A 23,533-nucleotide genomic window follows, 5' to 3' on the forward strand; every position below is an offset into this window, starting at 1 on the left:
GTGAGTTAGAAAAGCACAAACAGAAAGGGAGGGAAAAGAAAGGAGAGGCATAAAAAGGAAAGGGGTCAAGACTGAACATTAGTCACTTTTCTGACATGCACGAGAAAAGTAGGGCAAATTACATCATGCAGTTAAATGAGAGGCATGGTTTGTGTACGTGTGTGTGTGTGTGTGTGTGTGTGTGTATGCGTGTGTGAAGGAGGACGGAAGGAACCGGGGAATGTCAGGCAGAGCAAAGGAACATGTTAAGCGTTGGTTTAGGTGTTACACAATAATCCTTGAAAAAATGTGGGGAAAGGAGTAACAGGAAGCAAACAAATGTTTTACTTACTGTACAGTAAACAGATAGTTCACCCAAAAAAGAAATTCTTCATCACTTAAGTCCGTGGTCACACTTGACTTCTTTTTTGAAGCTGCTAGCGTCGGTTTTACATTATAAACTTATGGAGTAAACCGTGTTTTCAAAAAAATCTTTTTTCAACTTTTTCTGCAGCTCAGAGCGTCTTTTGAGGTTGAAAAAAGTTAAACTTTTCTGAAACCCCCCCTACGTCAAGCACCTTTTTCACAGCTAACCAATGACAGGGACCTGTCGTTTCCATTACAACATGCGCGGAACGTGATTGGTCGAGAAGGCTCAAGCTGGAAAAAATAAAATGGCGGCCGAAACGCCCGTTGGAGCATAGTTTTGTATAAATGTAAGTTTAATTTTCAGTTTCAATAACTTCTGATTGCATTTCTAGCGAGAAATTAGTATTGTAGTTTTTGTGATTGGTTATTGCAAAGACGCTCTCTGTTTATAATTCAAATAGACTTCCGTTACGCTGCCTATGAAGCCTGTCTCTCTAAGCTGCCTTCGTGCACAAATGCTATCTTTGAACATTGCCGGCTGCTATTTGTAACCACAACGCTGCGAGCATGTCTTTCTTTTTACTAAAAAAGCACCATTGTCAACTTTTTCTTGTCAAAAAAGAAGTCAAGTGTGAACACGGCCTAACTCACCCTGACGTCATTTCAAACCTGTCTGACTTTTATTCCGCAGAACCAAAAATAAGACCTTTTAAAGAATGCTGGCAACCAAACAACATTGGCCCCCATGGACTTCTATTGCATGGATAGACATTTCTCAAAATATCTTCTTTTGTGTTCCACAGCAAAAATAGTCATATACAGGTTTTGAACGACATGAGGCATTTTTTGGTGGACTATCCCTTTAAGAACGTTTTTGAACTCCCTTACCTTTCAAAGAAACAGCTCACCCAAAAATGAACTGTAAATGATCTTCATGCCTGAGTGTCGTGAACTATTTTTTTATATAAAAGCAATAAAAATGTAACAGGAAGATCATTTGGCAGCATAAATAAGCATCATACTCCGCTGACCTATTCGACCAACCATCTGTTTGACTGTAGCCTTGCTTTAACTGCTGCAATAGCAGGAATCAAACCATGTTCATTACATAAGCGCCACACAGGGCGCCAAAGCCAGAAATGCAGCGAGAGGACAGAAGAGGGGAAAAAAATCAACTTTTATCCAGATTACATAATGGAGCTTGTGTACTACTGACACACACTGGCGCTCATGCCCCCATTAGCCATGGAAAAACACTTGGACTGCTTCTCTTCCCTCTTTCTCTTTCTCTGTTACACATACACAGCACATGCACGCACACTTCACCCTTTAAAGAAGCCAAAAAAATCAAAAGGTCCAATTTGATCAGAATGGAGAGACAGAAAGGTCAATTTTGTGACATACATCTGACAAGTTTCCCATAGGAAAAATCTGCATGCGTATGTTTGTGCTAGCACGGGGCTTGGTTTTCCCATTTGTATGGGCAGGACTGACTCAGACGGAGAGAGAGAAAGAGGCTACTGCAATGGGAAGAGGCAAGAACACGAAAACGATCAACTACAGTCTGAAACAACCCATATTCCCGCACCGCCACGTACGAAACGTGCAAGGTTGGCGAATATGCGTTGGACACACCTCTGCCGGGACCTCTGGCTCTGGAGGGGGTGCAAGCTAATGGAAATAAAAAGTCATGTGTTAGTTAATGCAGATTACTCTCAGCACTTGTTATCACCCTCATTAAACTCAAAACAGAGTTCGCGTCTGAAGCGCCGACCGTCATGTGATTATAAAGTGACATCATCTTGTTTATCATTTAGTCGGCTCATTTCAACCAAAACGACTAAATGTGCAGACATTTTTAAGCGAGTTCTCCATACTCGAGCATGCAAGCTGTGACTTGGGAGTAAACATTACTCAGCTAAGGGCTTCCAATACAAAGTTGGGTGTGGAAAGAGATTAGCGTCTTTTATATCTTGCAAATGTTCAAATATGTATGTGCAACTAGTTTGGTCTTGCCATGAGACTCGGTGTGGGAATACGCGTGTTTCTTGGTGCGCTGTCTTTCAATTTGTGGTAAAACCTCAACATTCTCTTTTTATTGTGTATAAGTAAGTGAGGGAAAGTAAAGGAAAAACATCATTCCACTCATGCAGGAGCGTTAGGATTGGACAAAGCAGGCGTCACAAGCAACATGCAAAGTTCAATGCTTTACACATCAACAAAAGGCATGACTCGGGTAAAGACTGCATCAACAAAAGACAAAACGTATACCAAACAAATAATCTCTACACAGCAGTGGCTCACGGTCGGGTTCGTAAACGAACAGTTTGCACGGAATGGACGCTCAACTAGAGACAAAAAGAGGAAATTTTGAGTGTGTTGTCTGGAACCATTCAAGTAAAGCTGATACTAAGGGAGGGGGGTTCTAAATTAGCAACAACCGTGACGCACGACATGTTTGTGTGAGTAATACTGCAACCAAATAGGAATCTCCCTTTCTGCAGCTATCATTTTTAAACTGGAAAATAATGCTGTTGCCACGACAAGATGTGAATCTGAATTGTCCCTCTCTAGCCACCATAAATGCACACTTTCATCACATGCTATAAAAATGTTTTCTTGTGAATTTCCCCTCAATACAGCACATCCGTCCATCGGGTGATAAAAGCGATTAACCCGAACAGCATGTTTGACCCTTCATCTGGACTCCTTACATTTCTTCTTTCAGTGCAAGTTTGAGTTGCACATGTCTTTTTAAGTGACAAACTGGCTCGTGCATTCATTCACGACTTCGTTCCGCGAGGGCTTGTTTCAATTACGGTAACTAGGAAACAACACGCGTTTCGTGATGCTTCGCAAAAGCGTGCCTGGGTTTGCAAACTATTGTTTACATTCACAACTGGACTGATTCACGATACGACTGATATCTCACATGTGCGTCCATTAAAGATTGAAGCTTTTGATTAAGACATCTGGCACGCTGACCTCATTTATGCATTTCTCAGAAAATCGGGGGAAACAAAACAGTGGCTTTCTCAAAGAGAGAAGAGTTTAGGACAAGGTCTTTAACGTTGCACACCCACCCCACCCCACCCGGCGTGTGTGTCTGTGCCACCGACAGCGTCTCTTGGTAAACAGCCCCGTCTCACTTTTATTGGCAATTACTGCAGAAGGTCACACATCAGTAAAGAGGCTGAATTCCAGGGAAAAAAAAGACGGGGAAAAAAGAAGGGTAGGTCTTATGTAACCTCGGGTTGAGAGTTGGCGGGAGTCCAGGAATCGTGCTGCGTGCAGGCAAGGAAACTGGGACACCGGCGCGTGCAGCAACGGATGCGTCCACAGCTCCCCCCGATGGGCGGTTGGGGAAGTGCAGAGGAGGGGCCAGCATGGCTGTTAATATATGCCCAGACCCGGGACACATGAGGACAACAGACCTGAACTAACACACAGTCTAAAGGAACTGACTGAATCTGTGGACAGAGGGACTTTCACATAGAAGGGAGAGAGAGTGAAAGAGAGCGAGAGAGAGAGAGAGAGAGAGAGTTTTAACAGAACTTGTTTGACCTTTCTTCATACAACCTAACAATTTATATAAACATCTCTGGAAAAAATTAGGAGACCACTCCAAAAATTATTCACTATTATTTACTGTTTTTAGGTATTAATGCTTTAGCTAATGCTAAAACATAATATTAATATTTTACATGCATTTAAGAATAATAATACCTCATGTGATAGCTCTGATTTTTGATCACAGCTTTCATGCCGAGAAAGAATCAATGCAATTTTAAGACACGGAAATAAAAAAGTAACTACTACCTCATTTGTGCTGTGTTACAGACAAAATAATGCAAAAACATACATACTCTATAAGTACAAAAAGACTGTGTTTTCAATGTATTGGAAAAGCCCCCCAATCCAGAAAATGCACTTTTAAATGTTGTTTTAGCATATCTGTGTGTCATGAGTGTGTGTACAGAACCACCCTAGAATGATAAAAACCATCCATTCGTTTTTTTAAAAATCCCCAATAAACCTCAAACTGTCCTCTTGAACGATCTGTTGGCATTCTCTCAGTAACCTGACGTCACATTGATTGAGCCCTCCCTATGACTGCTGATGGACTCCGCTCTCATCGAGTTGTACACTGTCCGCCATTGTTTTCACGCTGGACTACTTACAGTGAGCTACAAGAATGTTTTGTAAACAAACAAGGAGTTGGATGCAAGACTGAACATAAGTCTTCATTTACTCCCGACATCGAGCCTCTGAAGACGGAATGTGCAGAAGACATCATGTGAAGTCACTTTACACCGGGATGCTTCACAAACAAATATTAGTAAAATGCTGGATTCATAATCGGTCATGTTTTCAGTTTTTAAACATAAAACAAAATACACTTTGTCCCATATAAAAACAATGTGCACGTTGTAAAGACATAACGCGAAGTGCATTCACTCAGAGAGAGCATGTTTTCAGTTTTTATAGATATGATGCGTTTGTCCCGTGTCACGTATAAAACAATGTGCACGTTGTAAAGGCATAACGCAAAGTGCATTCACTCAGAAAACAGCGTCCTTAGTTTTTAAACAAATAAGGCGTTTATCTGATGTACTAACACATACAAAACAATGATTTGTTTTTTAAAGATACGACAGTGTTTCTCATTCGCTTAATGACCATTCTCGGCTCACACAGCCCTGCGCTTTCTGCTGGAAAGGGGGCGGAGACCAGCAGCTCATTTGCATTTAAAGAGACACACACCAAAACAGCCTGTTTTTCCATACAGGCAAAAATGGACATGTAGGGCACAGTATAATACAAGATCTGTGGTGTATTTTGAGCTGAAACTTCATAGACACATTCTGTGGACTCCTAAGATTTATATTACATGTTGTAAAAGGGCTACATTTGGGGCCCTTTAAGTAAAGTATGTTACCTTACAGACATAAAAAAGAGAGCTATAATATGACCCACATTTACTCTGTTTGCACAAAAATCTCAGCAGATTTTGAAATTCTAAACATCGACTGGCCTTTATGTTTATCCAATATTTTTGGTGATTTTATTATGCGTGAAAATACCAACAAAACTGCAGCACTATGGACTACATTAAATCCATCTATCGGTATCGAAAATCTGAATCTGATTTTACCAGAGGTGGACGAAGTACACAACTTCCTTACTTGAGTGAAAGTACAGATACTACTGGTCAAATATTACTGCACTACAAGTAAAAGTTGTAAAGACAGATTCTTACTTGAGTAAGTAAGTAAAAGTACAGAAGTACGTGCTTTTAAAAGTACTCAAGTATTAAAAGTAAATTTCCTTTATGTCAGTTGTGCATTGTTTTATTGTCGTATACCTTGTGCCTCTGAAGCAACCTACTGAATACACAGAGTAGCTCACAGTATCAGTTGTATTAAAGGAGTAGTTCACTTCAACATTTGCCCCCATTGACTTTCCATAGTCATTTTTATTCCTACTATGGAAAGTCAATGGGGGCAAATTTTGCTGTGAGCAACTCCTTTAAGAGCTTTATATGTTTAGCACATATATGTTTAGTTTAGATATAATCCTGTATGATCATTTAGCCTAATTATCCTCATTAGCCCCCTAGGCCTATATGTATTTATGAGCAGTGTTCTTTTATTTTGTATATTCCCTTTACCAGTTTTACCAGCAATTGACCAGTAAGTAGTAAGGTTCTTGTAAATAGTAAAGTGTAGAAGCCATGTGTTTGTTGGATTTATTCCCATTTGTATTACCATAATTTAACTACAAACATAAACTATAGCTAGTATAATGAAACTATGGTATGTTTAGTTGGTGTGGTTTTACTAAAGATTATTAATTGGAGTATGGTTCCTATATTTAGAAAATGGTAAATTTGTGGATACTGTGGTTTTAATGCAAATACCATCCCTGCTGAAAAAAAACAATGAATTTTTTAACTAGAATGAGATTTTTAAATTAAATTCCTCTTTGTAGTGTGTTTTGGGTTTTACTCCAATAGGATTTACCATCCCACCAATAGAATCCATCACATACAAGCAGACAACAAGTATCCATAGTACAATTCCCATTATAACCATTAAATCCATTACATTTTATGTTGTATTTTGGGCAGGGTTCTATTGGTTTTATTTCAACAGGAATACTTCAACTATAGTTACTTCAGTAAAAACATCATTCATTTTCCAAATCGCTTTAATGATATAGCAGCAGATCAGAAGTTAACACGCACGCGTAGCTCAAGGTGTATGTGATGCATATTTATGCTGATCATTTTCATGACGATGTTTCTATGTTCTTTGACTGATCGTAACCCACAGATGATTACACCACACTTTAACATGTGCCTTTTTCTTCTTTTATTGTTCTATTTGCCTTTTTAGAGCGCTATCAACAATGTAGCAGCGCCTACGTTTACATTAGTTTGGCGGGGAAGATCCCAGAGTTGCCAGGTTTCCGTTAAAAAAATCTGCCAAATGGCCATTCAAAGCTTGCCGGAAAACCGCGAGCTTAGAAAGAATGAAATACTTGGCAACAGTAAAAGGTCCAGGCAGTTCGCAAGCCAGATAAATTGCGCACACAGGAAACCCCGCTGCATAGAAGCCATTTTCTACTTTTGGACCTTTTTATAAATGTAGTGGAGTAAAAAGTATGATATTTGTCTTTCAAATGTAGTGAAGTTAAAGTACAAGTACTCAGAAAAAATAATACTCAAGTAAAGTACAGATACTCAAAAAGTGTACTTAAGTACAGTACTCAGGTAAATTTACTTCGTTACTGTCCACCTCTGGATTTTACTGAAAATGCTAAATAAAATCAGCAGGTTCACAATGGACCTATAAAGCATTAGGCATACATAAGTAAGTGAGGGAGGGAGCGAGCGAGAGAGAGAGAGACGTGTACAAACGTGACTGGCTGGCAAAGGCCACTGAAGGACACGCGCATAACCACATGCGCCCCACCGTGCGCGCACACACATACACGTTCCCTTTCTCTCCTGTAGTGAATATATTGCCATTATATAACCTTCATTCAGCAGTGCACAGACACTTCAACCTAAAGCCATAATGTTCCCCATCCCACTTACATCACACATGCAGGATCAGACTGCGGCCACTTACACACACACAGAGAGAGAGAGACAGAGAGAGAGAGAGAGAGAGAGAGAGAGAGAGAGAGAGAGAGAGGTGTTACAGGTTATGTGAGTACAGACCCAGGGATGGTGTCTAAACATGTGCAGGGAATGAAACTCTAAGGGCAACATGACAAAACTCTGACAAAACCTGATGTAAAAATGTAGAAAGAGAGAGACCAAAAGAGACACTAAATTAAGTTTGGGCCACATAAACAACAGTAGTTCTCACACGTTTCATAACCAAACATGAAAGAGCAGGATAAAAAAATATATTTTTTCTAGTGGTGTGACTATGATCCGATTGGTCTCGTGAGAACACAATATTCTCATCCAATTGGCATGATGGAGTGCTGGGCTCGAAATTGCGACCATTATTTGGGAGCATTTTCGTGAGTGCACATTTTGATGTGGTGCGACCTGTTTTCATTAAAAAGTATGTGCGTGCTGTGAACTACAGTGACCGGCCCGGCCATTCATAAAGATAACGTGATTTTCCATCCATCCATTTCTCTTTGTAAACACACGCTAGACGGACGGTTTCAACATTCGCACGTGTCTTTCGCGTCTGTAGCGCCTCGCGCATTAAGCAGTAGTGTTTACGGCAGTTCGCTCGGACTGTACAACAAGTAGAGAATAGCAATTGCAAAACGTTATTTTGAATACATTCACAGGCAAACCTCTTCAAAAACGGATCATCGGTCCCTTACATATGTGCAATGTTAGCATAAAACATGATGTGTTTATGTAGTTTTAACTGTTTCTCTGAAGGCTATGAGGGTTCAGTCAGTGGAGGAAGGAGGATTGACAGTGTGATCGCCACCTCTGCTAACACCAGCACTATGCAAAAGCATATAGAGAAAACAACCACAGCTCTTTGCTGAAAGCTACGCCTGTTAAGAAAACAAACACACATTGTGTGCAATTACTGCCTGTCAGTTGAGTTTGTGACAAAACGTTTTGCAGTGTTTACATATTGTTTACTACTGCATAATATAATTCTTAAAATAGAAGTTTGTTTCATAAAATACAACTAGATTTTACATTTTGTGTTTTTAAGGTGAATAAGAGACTATTTTCCCCTATATATTTCATCATTGAGGAAAGTCTGAAAATCCCGTCTCGTTCTCGTGGGATAAGTGTCTCGTCACACCCCTAATTTTTTCCCTTTTATGTTCTACTGTAGAAACAAAGTCACATGGTTTTGGAACATCTAAACAGAATGATCACTGAAATCACTTTGACTCATCACTCTAAGAACAGAAACGTGAAGCTTGTACTTCTGTTGAAGCACCTGCATGTTTCTTTGTTTGTGTTTGTGTTATTTGAGTTCCGGTTACAGTATCTATCTTCAATCCCATTATACATTATCAACACTGTTTTTGTGCTTAAATTACATCTAAATTCTAGTGAACCCAGATATTATCTTGCACGAGTGGTCATGGTAGCATATTTATTAAAAAAGCTTGATCATTGAGCCTGATCTGATATTTGCTGGTAAAAATGCAAATGTCGCATTTGTAATCGACTCAAGTTGACCCTTGTTTCTCAGGAGGAGGGTATGAGTTCATCTGGTGAGTGACATGTTCCTGTTGACCTTAATTTAACACCAATACACCCACAAACTCACGCCTTGTAAACAAAAAAATCATTATCAAGTCATGCACAGGCACAAAGCAAAGGTTAAACTGACATACTGTCATCAACACACTGTCATTTTACAGAGTTCACACTCCCTTTTCCTGTAATGTGTGCATTTCATCCATAAAACTGACAGCAGACTAGTGACTGTAGTTACAGAATGAATATAACATCAACTTTAACAACTTAGAGGTATGCAACTACTTCTCATAAGGGGGGTCAATGCAAAGAAATCTTACAGGAAAATAATTTCAGGTTCTTCTTTCAAGATTTTCAGAGTGAAGCATCTCCTTTACGTCAATTCAGAGCTTTTTTACCATGTCAAGCGTCAATACAAAGGCCTGAAACTAATATTTTCACAAGTATTGATATGGTCACCATTACTGATGGTGTTGAGGTCTGTTTTGTGATAAGCAAAAGTTGCATCCTTCACTTTGCAAGGTGACCTCTTTATCGGAGGCTAAGATCGCGTCGATAACTTAAAAGAACAGTTCACTCAACATTGAAAATTCTTGACCACCATTGACAACCATAGTAGGAAAATGTTTTTATTCTGTTGAACACAAAAGAATATATTTGGAAGAATGAAGCAAAGCAAACAGTTCTGGGCCACCTTTGACTAGCATTTTAATTGTTCCTACTATGGTAGTCAATGGCGGCCAAGAACTGTTCGGTTACAAACATTCTTCCAGATATCTTTCTCTGTGCTCATCAGAGCAAAGACATTTATACAAATTTGGAACAACTCGACAGTGAGTAAATGAAGACAGAATTTTCATATTTAGTTGAAGTGTTCCTTTTATATATCAAATGTTCGACAAAAAAATCTCTAATTAAATTGCTTGTATTGTTAATTGCTCATTAGTATAATGGGAAATGTTTTGCCCATCTGACAAGAATGTATTGGCTTAGTATGAGTTTCATACATTTTTTTTTAGTTACATTGTCCTTACAATGTATTGTATGAAGCTATTGTAGAATGACACCAACAAATATGTTAACACCAAAAACTGCTGGACTGAGCACTTGCTCTGTTCTCACGAGCTGATGCAAAAAGTGTGAGCAAAAATGCTGGCTTGAATTACTTGCATACGATTTAAAAGAGCACGCACACGCACGCACGCACACACACACACACACGCCACACACGCACACACACACACACACACACACACACACACACACACACACACACACACACACACACACACACTCTCTCTAAAACAAGGCCAGTGGTAAAACAAATGCGCACACACATACTATCACACACTGAAACTGTCAGGTGAGGTCAACACATCCTCAACACACGGACAGAGAAACAAGACGGTCGGTTTGTGTTTGACTGACACAGCTAAAAAGCTTGGAAATAAACAAGCAAGATTATACTGTAAGTAGGGCGACTACAGCAGCGCGAGCGGGAAGCCAAACTAAACAACAGCAAAACTCAAACCAAAAATAAAGCAAACAACCTCAGCAACATCCAGCTCATCATCAAAGGCAATTAACTGGAAAAGAAGAGCATACAGCAGAGTTAGTGTTGTGAGGGATGTAACCAGTAACGCTAAAACAAACGCCAAACAGTTAGTCACACAACACAGGTTTACTATTAGCATTGGTTTAGATTAGAAGCACTGATCGCCATCTATGAAACTGTAACAATGTTGGGTTGTTTCTTCAACAATGCACACTTTCCACCTTTTGGCTTTTATAAAAAAACTCATACTTAAAATAAAAACACCTTTTTATGTTATTTGTCAACTAGCAATGCCAAACAGTTATCATAGATACATCACCGGAAATACATGTACGTCTCGAAAACACTATTCGTCGCTGTCCTTCCGAAACCTTGTACAGTATGTCCAAATTAGTTGTTTTTCAAAAAATGGAAAAAGACTGTATTTTTTAAAATCATAACATACTGTTTTTGACAAGCACTTTATAATAACAACTCTTAGTGGTGACAAACACAAATGGTGACTAACAATAATGATTTATGACAAAAAAAACTAAAAAACTAAATATGGAGATACAAGGTTTTGGAAGGACAGCGACATATTGCTACTAATGGCCATTGCACATTGAGTCCGAAATTTGCGTCCGAAATTTCCAAACGTTAAAAAATAATTACGACCTCACGTTGCGTCAATCACATTTACACACTGCCTCCTATATTTTCGTCCGTCATAAAAAAATTCGGTCTGGGTTCGATTTTCTGCGTTTTTCGCATCTGTAGCAAGCATTTTGAGAGGCGTTTTGACAATTCAGAGACACCGTACAAACGAGCGCCAAATACGAAAAAACGCATACGAAAATTTCGGACTGTGTGTGCAAATACCTTATAACTTTGGGTCTGGGACATGGTAAAATAATAAAATCTAGACATTAAAGCATTCAGAAAAAATTAAAAGATTATAATAAAAACATGGTAAAAAGTCTCTGGGAAAAGTTTTCTATATAATGCTTGAAAAAGTTGAAACCAGTTATTTTTAGTTAAAAAAAATCAACCCCATAACATAAAAATGCCCAAAGTTGAAGAAATACCCATAGATGCGATCAAGACCAGTTATTTATAATTAAAGCAGAGGTTTGGTTAAGGGTCAAAAAAAGTCTTGGGTGTTCAAATATGGTCATGACATTAATCAGATGTTAATATATTTAGTTCATGCTGGTTAAGCTTAAATGAAGTGATGCTTTAATATCTGACTGTAATAATAACCTACAAACCCACGAGGAAAATGTGCATGTTTTCAGGTGTCAGGAGGATATGACTCATGAACAGATGTGTGTGATTATGTGACGTACATACAACCCTACATTCTATTAAAACAACATGTCACCTGTGTCACATGGTCTATTGAAACAGACACTGGGTGGTACTTCTGGTGGCCCGGCTTTGGAATTTTTAAGTGTCATATGGTTAAATATAAAGCACACCAAGGGTTTCCTGAAATTTTATCAAAAATGTATTAGCTTATTTTAATAGCTGGTTCTGCTGGAGAGAGGTATGTGTATGAAACCGTAACAATGTTGATTGCTACTGCACTGTTTACTTTAACTTAATAACTGCTGTCCATAATTTATGCACTTTATATTCATTGCACTACTGTTCTGCATAGTCTAATTTATATTGTACATATCCATCAGTAAATTTCTGTTTTCAGTAAATAGCCATCTGTATATAATGGTCATAGTACATTGCCACTTGTAAATTCTTCATAATTTTGCTTTATCCTGTATTTATGTATTTATGCACAACTGTATATCCTGCACTTGCTTATTGCACTTCTGGTTAGACCTAAACTACATTTCGTTGCCTTGTACTTGTACATGTGTAATGACAATAAAGTTGAATCTAATCTAAAGTATGGAGTGTGTGGACTTGGTTTTTATATGTTAGTGGGGACCTAAACCTGAATGCACATCAACTCATGGGGACCCGTGTCACTGTGGGGGACCAAAATTGAGGTCCCCACGGGCACAAAAGCTTATAAATTGTACAGAACGATAATTTTTGAACATCTAAAAATGCTAAAAGTTTTCTATGATCTTTAGGTTTAGGGGATAAAATATACAGTTTGTACAGTATACAACTCATTACGCCTATGGACTGTCCCCACAGAGATAATAAAACATGCATGTGTGTTTGTGTGTTTGTTTGTGTGTGTGTGTGTGTGTGTGTTACCTTTTCTCCATAGCCGCGGTCTTTGGTCATCATTTCTCGAAGCGTCTGCAGAACCTTTATGCACAAACGCTCCTCATTCTCTTCTAAAAGCTGTTTAGTGTGCTTTATTAATCTGAAAGTAAAAAACATAATTATAATAACTAGGGAGTTATGGCCTAACGACTAAATGTAAAGACACCTAAAAAAAAACTATTTTTGAGAATGCATTCATAAAAATGTAATTAAAATCAGGGTGCAAAGGGCACTTAAAGAAACATGGCATCCAAAAAATTTTTTATTTACGTACAGAAGAAAAATCACCTTATACACAAAAAGTACTATACGTCAATTTTGGTTATGGCATTAAAGCACTACACAGCAAAAAAAAATAACACCGATACGACTTTATATACGACAGTGTCCTAACCAGACGCAACGCTATGAAACATATATCTATGAAAAGTATATCTTTTCCATGCTCATTTTAGTTTTTGTCCTAACCAACAGAGCAACAGTGGAATAACTAGTGTATATCTTGTATAGTTATAAAACGGTGTGAGACAGTTCTGTCCTTTTGAATTTAAAGGGATGGTTCACCCAAAAATGAAAATTCTGTCATCATTTACACACCCTCGGGTTGTTCCAAACCTGTATAAATGTCTTTGTTCTGCCAAACGCAAAGGAAGATATTTGGAAGAATGTCAATAACCTAACACATCTCATCCCCCATTTACTGCTGTAGTTGGGAAAATAAATACAATGGGAGTCCATAAGGGATGAGAACGGTTTGGTTGCTGACATCTTCCGAATATCTTCCTTTGCATTTAGCAGAACCAAGAAATGTATACAGGTTTGAAACAATCTGAGGTTGAGTAAATGATGATCATTTTTGGATGAACTATCCCTTTAAGCTCACATTGTAATATAACTCCTTTTGTGAATCAGCTTATCCGCCACAGGATTACTGGCACAAGAACCTGGTTTGCACGCAAACAAACACAGACGGCCACATAAATAATCTGTTTCCTGTAACCTCGTGGCACAGGGACACACACCTGTTGACAAAGACGTCTCGCACTTTCAAACCTGCATGACTTTTTAGCTTTAAAAAATGATAACAGGCGGAGATATGTTCCGAGAGCTCTTTGGGGAACATATCACAAGTCTTTTGGAGCCATAGAAGAGGGTTGTCAGAGAAACAATTTGAAGTCTGAATTTTTCTGAAAAGTGCCCAGCAGGCCCAGCCTGGACATTCTGGACTTTTGTGTCTAATAGAAAAAGATGAAGTCCTGTGGGTTTGGAATAAAAATGAGTTCTCATGTTTGGGTGCTTTAAGATATAATTATCAATTATCAATTATCATTATCACGTGAATGACAGTCTTTATTCCAACACATTGATTTACGTACTCTAATATTAGTTTGTCAAAACACCCTCTTAAAAGAGACCAGACTTCTTAAAGCAGAACTGGGGTAGTGTTGTTTGAAAGTTAAAGATTTGGACAGGAAACCATACGGTTGTCAGGTCAAACCCCACATGGTGAGATCTTTGGATTAAAGCGTCTGCTAAATGACTTAAAAACACTATCCCTGTATTAAACACTCGTGAAATGTTTTTCTTCTGCATGTGCACTTGGTCACACCAATAAACGCGCGTAACTCAGTGATGTCACCCAATCTGGTCTCATGGGAATCTGTAACTACTGTATATTACTAGGTGGCTAATTTGTATTAATTCATACTGTCTGAATCTTACAAAAACTGAAGCCCCTCCCCTAAACCTAAGGTCACTGATGTGAAAGCAAATCGTACTAAAACGTACAAATAAGATTTTATTTTATGCCATTTTATGGCATTGGTTTCTGCGTAGTCTGCAGATATAGGTTTATGTAAGAATGAAGAGAAAACGCACTTGGAGATGAATCCCCCGCTTTCACATTTCTGTCGAGCGTCTGTGTTTTCCGGGAAAAGCAGTTCCGGCCGATGCAGAACATCCACCAATACAGAGAGCTCAGCTTGGACCAGCGGTCGCAGCCGATCCTCCAGAGCAGACACGATGTCCTATCAAAAACACAAACAAAGAGAACAGACTTTGCTTAACCGCAAACAAATGACTTGATCTGTTTATCTTGGAAATGTGGAGCTATATCAGCTTGCATAGAGAAAGCAAGATACGATGGACTGATTAGATGGTTAAGGTTTATTTTCCCCGCTATGTATTCCTCGCATTTAAATTACTAAATAAAAATACGATAAAGTTGGAGACGTGCGGTTTTAGAGAGATGTATGCAAGACTAGATTAATGCCGTGATGACCTGACAAATTGTTTTCATTTACACATTCTAATCATTACCACATTCTTTCGTACTAAAGAATTATTTAAATACGGGCAGAAATACGGGCAGTGATGTTCCCTGGCAAATCTGGGACCCTACGCACAAATCCTACATTTCCACATCATTAAACACAGTCATTAATGTGGATAAACTGAATGCAAAAGGCACGTATAGACACATGAGCCGTACAAACAGTCGACGAGTCACGCCACTTCTTCTCGGGGGCGGAGACACTTGTAATGAATCCGTGGTTTACCGCAACTTGCTAACTCACCCCCCCCCTCCCCAGACAAACTGACACCGCCACACGCTGACCTCTATCCACACCCCATCCGCCTTCTGACTACCATGTGAAAGCAGTAAAAGAGGAAATGCACGTTTTGCCGTACAACATCGTTTTTTAAACGAGCTGTCATCTTTTCTTAATATTTGTTAAGAGAACTTTCAACACTTTTTTTTAAAACAAAATCAAACCCAGTTCTGCTGTATCTGTTATTACAGTATCTTGTAATACAGCTATTCTTAGATCACTATCAAAAACCGACCGACTTGATTTTCCGGCAGACTAAATTTCCCAAGAACGTCCTGACTCACTTTTCCATACAGTTGCATGTGAATTCCTGAAACAAGCCTCACGTTACCCCTCCCACCTCCTAAGATGTCATTGCGCAATGCGTCTGGAATATTTTGGGTGAGCTTGTTACACACCTATCGCTAAACAATGATTTGCGTGCTTGTCTCAGTGTTGTTTTGTGTCACCTAATCATAACTTCACATGTTGCAATAACATTACACCGGATTCCTCATCGGAAGACCCCTCACCTGCAGCCTTTCAATGATGTTCCTGTAATCCTTCGAGGTCGTAAGCGTCGAGTCTCTTCTGGAGGCGTTGCGGGCCGACATTCTCCAATTGAGGATGGTCTTCTGTACTACATTGTTGGATTTCACGAACAGGTTGTTCACCTGGCTGTCCAGATCCACTGGGATGGCGATCGCTCTGCTCTTGGCTTAATAAAATGGAAAATGCATTTATTACATTTCTATTGAATGCTCAATAAACACTAAGCAAACATAAATGGGGATGTTGTTATTATTTGGACTTGATATCATAACAGTCTAAACAACACTGATGGTTCCATTTTTATTCACACACTAAAGAACTCAAGTTTATTTTTACACCCTGAGAGAAAAAGACTTTAAAGGTTAAGTATGGTGCTGTTACATAATGCACCGAACACACAAAAGCTTATACAATCGTTACCGAGGACAATGCTGGTGACATACTGAGAAGTATTGACACATGCCGTGTGAACTGTATTTTTAACATGACTTTATCTCATTTATTTATTACATAATTTATAATTGTTGATCAACGCATGGAAAGTTGACATGGCAGCGATGAGATACTCACCCACATCAGACAGAACTTTAATACAGCTCTCCACTGACGCTTTCTGAACGGGGACGAGCCAGTTACAGTGATAGACTCTGAAAACCCCCTGAAGAAGCTGAACAAACACAGGCTGACGGGTCTGGAGTGACGACACAAAGGTTGGAATAAGGAAAAAGGGAGATGAAAAACTACAAAACGAAATATCAGATTATCAATAATAAACTCATGAGAAAAGTAAGAAACTTCTTTATTGTTTCTTACTGTTGTCTGCATTTTTGGCGTGTACACAATTTAAAAAAAAGAAAAAAAAAAGTTTTTCGACAGAACCGTTTAAACACAAAAAAAGTTCAATAACAGCATCTGTTCCCTCAACGACCACAGATAATAACTGAGTTTTTTGTATCAATATTTCTTTGAAAATTCTGGTATAAGTGTATTAATACTACACTTTTAACACACTAAAATCACAAAAATGGTTGAAAACTATACAAAATATATTATTCTTCATGTATATGCAACAAATTTAAGATAAAGTTTTTTGCCTTTTTCCTATTTACAATAGAAGTCTATAGGGCAAGAACTATCAGACAGTTTAAGTAGAAATGTATAGTTTATATTTCTTTAAAGTAATATATGCATAGCCGGAATAGAAATTTTCAAAATAATTTTTAGTTTTTCTTAATTTACTATTTATAGGTATGTATTTAGGTAAAATTACCATTTTTGTTTCATTCAGTGAACTACTAACAATATTTCTCCCAAATTTCAAATAAAAATACCAAGTTCGTATTCCCTTTTAAGAAATACAACAGTAATATTTGTACATTTATTTAGGAATATATATATATATATACTTATTAATGCGTCTTGTCATTCTATCAATATTTCACATTGCTTTTGGATGACTATGTCTCTCCTGAGGTTTGATTTTGTTGAAATTCAACAGACACGGGACTGGAATGTCCACAATACATCTAGAAATGCTGATTAAATAAACATTTGGAATGGTCTTCATTTATTCCGCCGCTGACTATATATGATTATAGCTTATAAAATGAATATATATCTTTCGAATATTTTACTGGGTAGAATCTGTAAGCGCTATGGCCTATACACTTATGCAAAAGTTGTTTTTTACATGGTCACAGCAGGAAATGAGAAATTGTATACGGTCTGCACGGAGGTTGATATACGGTATAAACTAGATTCATGATAAGATGTATAATGTTTAAGTCTTGTGGTCATGCTTGAGGCAGTGGTGCAATGCCTTTCCCCACATTCTTTCATTTTAAAAACTGAGAGATGAGACTTTTTATCTGTAGAGTTAAAAAAAAACAATCAGCAAATAAATGAATTGAATTGAATTAACCTTACAAAGTATCAAACCCACACAATTCCCTTAAAAGTGATCAAATAAAATAAACATACAACTTTTTACAACTTTGTACATTTTTGCTGTTTTCGTGAAAACGTTCCTTTACAAACCTTCAGAAAAGACTGTGAGGCATAAAACTTTGTCTACACATAAACCCATTACACAGAGGGTGAAAACCAAACACAAACTACAGGGTGACATCTTTACCACGCTACATTTGTGACGGGCTCGAAACAGTCTAGACAAAATTTATTGAGGGGTTTAATCATCAATTAAAAAAAACTAAGTGTGATGTTTCCCGCATGAACAGGCTTACTAGTGAAGTGTCTAACCAACAAAACGTCACCACATTCCATGTGCAACCACAGTGAAGTCATTACACAGAGGTACCTCAGTTATTTTGCCTAATAGCGAGGCCTGTCACAACAAAGAGAGACGTGACAGATGAAAAGAGGAAGCTGTCATTAGCCAACATTTCCGGGAAAGATTGTATTGTTGAGGGTTTACATACAACACAGCATCAGAGGTAAAACATCTTAGATTATAACATGGTGCACAGTGATGGGATCCTGCTTAAAATTGGTTTTGTTTATTATTTTGTACTATAATGTTATACTATAATACTATTAAATGGGTCATTATCAGGAAATGGCAACAATGGCTCAAACAGTTGTTTGGATTTGGGGCAGGAATGTTTAACACATTAATCATTGAAAAAGGATTATTTTTGCAATTCTGTTTGATGCTGCAACATGGCACACTTCACTTTTATGTTTAAATGTAAATAAGTTCATTTATCACCATTTTTATGAATTAATAAACAATAAATCAAATAAAAAACCAAACCACAAATCAAATTCCTCACTGCAAAATCAGCGGTGTTAAAAAATGTCAAATTAACTCTCACAGTGTTTATATAATCCACACTATCAAAGTGTGGATTATATATACACTGTGAGAGTTAATTTGACATTTTTTAACACCGCTGATTTTGCTGTGCACCTATATCAAGATTTTTATTAGAATTAAATTAAAGAAAATGTAGAATTTATGGCTAACCCTGGTCAAAAGGCGTCACACTGACATTACCGTCGAAATCGTACCCGACAGCTCAAATTAATAAATATTAAATCACAAATAAATGATATATGCTGTATAATAAATCAGCATAATAAGCTTACTTAAAGGTGTAGTTCACTTCAAAATTTGCACCCATTGACTTTCCATAGTCAATCTCCTTTAAATGATTTTTTACTGATACCTGATTTTGTTTTTTGAAGTTATGGATTGTAGCTTCAAGAAACTGATGTTATATTTTTAACCACACTATTTCATTGTTTACACAAAAAACTACATCGCTCTGTTACAGGAAATAATTGCAGCAATCAATATTTTACAGAACAAAAACATACTTGCACAAAGCACAGCGAACGACTGAAACGTTTCTTTTTTCCTCATTTTTTTAGCATTGAAATGAACTTTATATCTTTAAGAATGACCCAGATACTATTATCTGGGTCATTCTGGTTCAAAGACAAAAAGATCTGGTTTTCCCTTATAAACTCTTTAACAGTGTTGCTTGCAGGGAGATATGACTAAATAAAACCAACAAGCGGAGATTCATTATCAATGCAAAGGTTCACCGCTGTAAAGGTTCAGGTTGATTATCAATGCAAAGTGAAATGGGCCGTATGCAGAGACATGCCATGGTGAGCTATTGCAACCACAACCTCAATGGAAAAAATGAGGTTTCTAAGAAAAACTACAAAATCTACATAGCCAACAACCCAAACAAACATGCACACACACGAATGCACACATTTATGAACTATCAGCAGACTAGATCAACCCCGGTCCTGTTCCTCAAGTTGTGAAACGGAGTAGTGGGAAGTCTGTGCATGTTTATGTGCAAGACCGTAAGAGAGGAGTTCTTGGAAAGCTCCGACACATGCATCATTCTCCAAGGTCAGACCGATTCTTCAGAACCCAGTGAGTGTGATTAAACCACCTGAATGTCTACGGGTCTGACCACGGGCACCAGTGGGGGTGGGAGAGAGGGGCATTAACTGTACAGATACTTACGTACATATGACGTGCCACCTGTGCATGAGAAAGGGTTGAGATATTAACCAGCTGGGTTTTTTTCTCATGCAACAAAAATTATTCAACGTGATTGCTGCAGAGATGTTCAAAGAAATACGAAAAAAAATTGTTATTTCAAAGAAATAAAACCGCAATGGAAACCGAAAATTTTATTGGTAAATGTTGGCAAAAGTTGGAGACTGAAACTGAAAGCTGGTGCGCACCTAAAAGCACCATAAGCATGCAACTGTTCTCACCAGATTAATCCATTTTAATGCAATGTTATATACTGTATATATATATATATATATATATATATATATAATTAAATTCCTATTAACATCCCATTAATATTTTCATTAAATAGAACTGTTTTGTAAGTTTTCCACACAATATTTACGAAATGAACATGAGGAATGTTTCATTTAATTTTCTTTAACTTAATGACCATATAAAATCGTTACAACACTTTTTTGTCGACTAAATCATCAATATGTTATCCCGCCCTGATTGAGGGTGTAGTATGTACAAATTTGTTTATTGAGGTCATTACCTGTAAACTAGTGCTCTGGTCGGAGAAGGGGGAGCTGAAAAACGTTGTCACTATACTCATCACGGTTTCCGTCACATAGCCCTCTAACGTTGTGTCAGCGTGTTTGCGGTCGCTTGTATTGTTGCAAACCTGGGTTGCAATACAATTTTTTTTAAAAAAGAGAGAAAGAGGGCTTGGTGTGGGCTTGAGTCATTTTCTTCAGTAAGTACAGTCACCAATTTCCTGCGCCAAAACAAAAAACTCAAACCAACTGTAGATATGTAGTCAAGAAACAACCAAAATAAAATGAGTGCCACATTACATATACATCGAATTGATTCATTTCAATAAACAAAAAATCCCTCATATTTCGTTACCCTGCATATGTCAACCAGAAAGTTCTCAAAGAGCTTCCACATGTGATTGCTCGTGTAGATCTCCTTCATCTCCACCTCGGTGTCCACATAGCAGTGGTTCAGGAAGTTGATATAAGCGATTTTCACCTAAAAAAAAATCATGTTCAAGAACACAGTTTTAGATACAACTGTATGATCATTTAGTTTTGATAGCACTGACCTCAGGGATGCAGTCTTGGTGTGTTACCACCCGGACGATATCATCCAGCGGCAGCAGTGAGTTACACTTGATCTCAGTGTAGACGTTTTTGCCCTCTGTGCAGACGGCCAGCAGCTCCACCAGGTGGATGTGGTACATAAGGGGGCTGTTCTCATCCATACGGTCACGCTCGGAACGCATCATCTGGACGAGAGTCTGAAAGGACGCTCGGTCGTTATAAAACACCAACACGTCTTCTCCAGAATTCACCAACTGCAGAAAGAAAAAACGGATGAAAATCTTGAGCAATAACAAAGAATCAAAACACCAACACGATATCTACCTCGGCCATCACGATATCCTGGCATTTCTTGATAAATTTGTTCTCGGCTTTGACGATGGTCTGCAGGAACTTCAGGTACTGCACGTGCCTGCCGTGGGTCTCAATGCAGTGAACGAAGTGCTGCACCACATGCTCGTTCATCTCACTGCACAGCTGAAAGTTATTCATGAATATGTGTTGCATTGTGACGGCCTCCAAAATCTACAAAAAGACCAAAAATAAGAAACCGTTAACGAAAAGCAAACACACACACAGAAGAATTCAGTAGAATTTAAGCACTTGTCATTGCAGTCCCACACATCCCAGGCTGTTGAATTTTTTTTTTGTCCAATTCAAGGTTATTTTAGTTTACTTAAACGAAAACTTTGAAAACGTTCCTGTTCATTGAAATCAAATCAAATATTGACCTAAACATTATTGGAAAAACGTAACTCAAGGAAACTTTTTTATGTTGCCTCAAAAATAAACTGAAGTAAGTTTAAAGCAGTAAAATTATAATAATAAACAAATATTACTCAAATAAAAATGTATTAATCTTATATAGCGACATTACAAATAAACCAATACATTAGAAAATGACAAAATCATTTACCAAAATTGCTAAAACTTATAAAACTTTATAAAGCTAATTTAAAATATTAATAAACTAAATAAAACTAAAATTTAAACTATAATAACTCTGGTCCAACTGCATCAGCTACCAAAAAGATAGTCATGCCCGCGGACCATTGGCTAAACGTCTGATGCATAAGGCACACTTTTCTGGAAAGACTTCAGCACGTTCGAAGTCGTCATCTGATTGGCTGAATTTCACAGGATTTCCGGGAGCGTTGCTAAAAACAACACGAAGCCATCTGATCTAAGAAGTAAGCTGTCGTGTTTACAATAAGAATTCATCACGATCGACTAAACGCTTAATTCTTAAAAGTATGCGAGGTTCATGGCATTAACTTATAATCATTGTTGTTGTTGTTAACTTCAGACACGCTTGTGAATGTACACCGGTCTGTTACTGCGGGGACATTTCCACGCCTCTAAACATGACGTGGCACAAAACGCAACGTGATTGGTTGCTTTACCTGTCAGTCATATGGCCTCTTGGGCGGGCCTTGGCCAAAGAAAGCGGTGAAAGCTTCTGCACGAGACTACCAAAAAGACTTTAGTACTCTTCACACATGAAATGAGTGAAGAGTCATTATTACAGGACCTATTGTGCTCAATTATGATCGTCATGACGATCGTCTAGAATGTGTTTATTATGAAGTAATATGGAAACTGAAAATCCCTCTGATGAAGCAGAACAGATGTCCTGGTGCCGTATGACTGTGAGATGCTCACCCCGGGGTTCAGGAACAGGTTGATGTGCTTGTGAAGCAGGGCTTGGTTCTGCTGGTTGCCTGCGCAGAAGTTCTGAAGAAACTCGTGCGCCAATTTCATGATCTCCTCCATGCGGACGTCCTCACCCTGGCGTGGTGAAAACATGATTTCTCATTAACCATACACGCTGAACTAAAACTCTAAAAAGTGCATAGGAAGTTATTCCTTTAAATAATGTTTTATACTTAATCTGACCCAGTAAAGTCACTTTTTTATCTTGTTATTAGTGCCATTAGTAAATCAGTTTGGTTTCCTAAAATAAAAGTGACTTCTTGTTGGTTTCATTTAAATATCTTGCTTTAAATCAAAGCTCACTTTCATGTTCCTGTTTAAGGTTGAAACTCGGCAGGGGGTTTCCAGTACCCAGCATGCTTTGCATAGGACTTAATGGGGAAAGTAAATGTCTAAATTAAGCATTATTTAATGTGTTTCTGACCAAAACAAGCAAATCTGGAGATTTGTTAGCGTGTAATGTTCTGTTACGTTGGAAATTTGTAGTTTCTGTTGTGCAGGTGTAACCACTGTGGTGGTGAAAGAACCTGTGTCTAGGTTCAGGCTCATTTCAAAAGTCTATTTAATACATTGCTATTATATTCTACATTGCTGACAGTAATTATTATTGTTGCAATTCCATTTAGTAACACAGAAATTACACACTATGCTTTGTTCAAACCTAACCAATTACTTTAAACAAGTAAAACAATTTTGTACTTAGATGCAATACTTTTTTCCATGTATGCAAGT

At 37.9% G+C, this 23,533-nt stretch overlaps 1 protein-coding gene across 16 annotated transcripts in view; it reads right to left on the reverse strand.

Moving 5' to 3' along the window:
- Positions 1-23,533, reverse strand: part of itpr1b (inositol 1,4,5-trisphosphate receptor, type 1b) — a 109,005-nt gene that overhangs the window by 47,184 nt on the left and 38,288 nt on the right. For 10 of the 16 annotated variants that reach the window (XM_057362358.1, XM_057362369.1, XM_057362367.1 and 7 more), the window contains 11 exons: positions 22,751-22,876; positions 21,413-21,613; positions 21,091-21,342; positions 20,892-21,017; positions 20,536-20,664; positions 16,544-16,664; positions 15,955-16,139; positions 14,709-14,857; positions 12,819-12,930; positions 10,606-10,641; positions 1,984-2,019 (listed from right to left, as the gene is read on the reverse strand). In XM_057362358.1, coding sequence (XP_057218341.1) covers positions 1,984-2,019; positions 10,606-10,641; positions 12,819-12,930; positions 14,709-14,857; positions 15,955-16,139; positions 16,544-16,664; positions 20,536-20,664; positions 20,892-21,017; positions 21,091-21,342; positions 21,413-21,613; positions 22,751-22,876 — 1,473 coding nt within the window. The remainder of the gene's footprint in view (positions 1-1,983; positions 2,020-10,605; positions 10,642-12,818; positions 12,931-14,708; positions 14,858-15,954; positions 16,140-16,543; positions 16,665-20,535; positions 20,665-20,891; positions 21,018-21,090; positions 21,343-21,412; positions 21,614-22,750; positions 22,877-23,533) is intronic. The other 6 variants (XM_057362366.1, XM_057362370.1, XM_057362368.1 and 3 more) reach the window with 2 other exon arrangements.

The sequence above is a fragment of the Triplophysa rosa genome, linkage group LG20, assembly GCF_024868665.1.
Source record: "Triplophysa rosa linkage group LG20, Trosa_1v2, whole genome shotgun sequence".
Lineage (NCBI taxonomy): Eukaryota > Metazoa > Chordata > Actinopteri > Cypriniformes > Nemacheilidae > Triplophysa > Triplophysa rosa.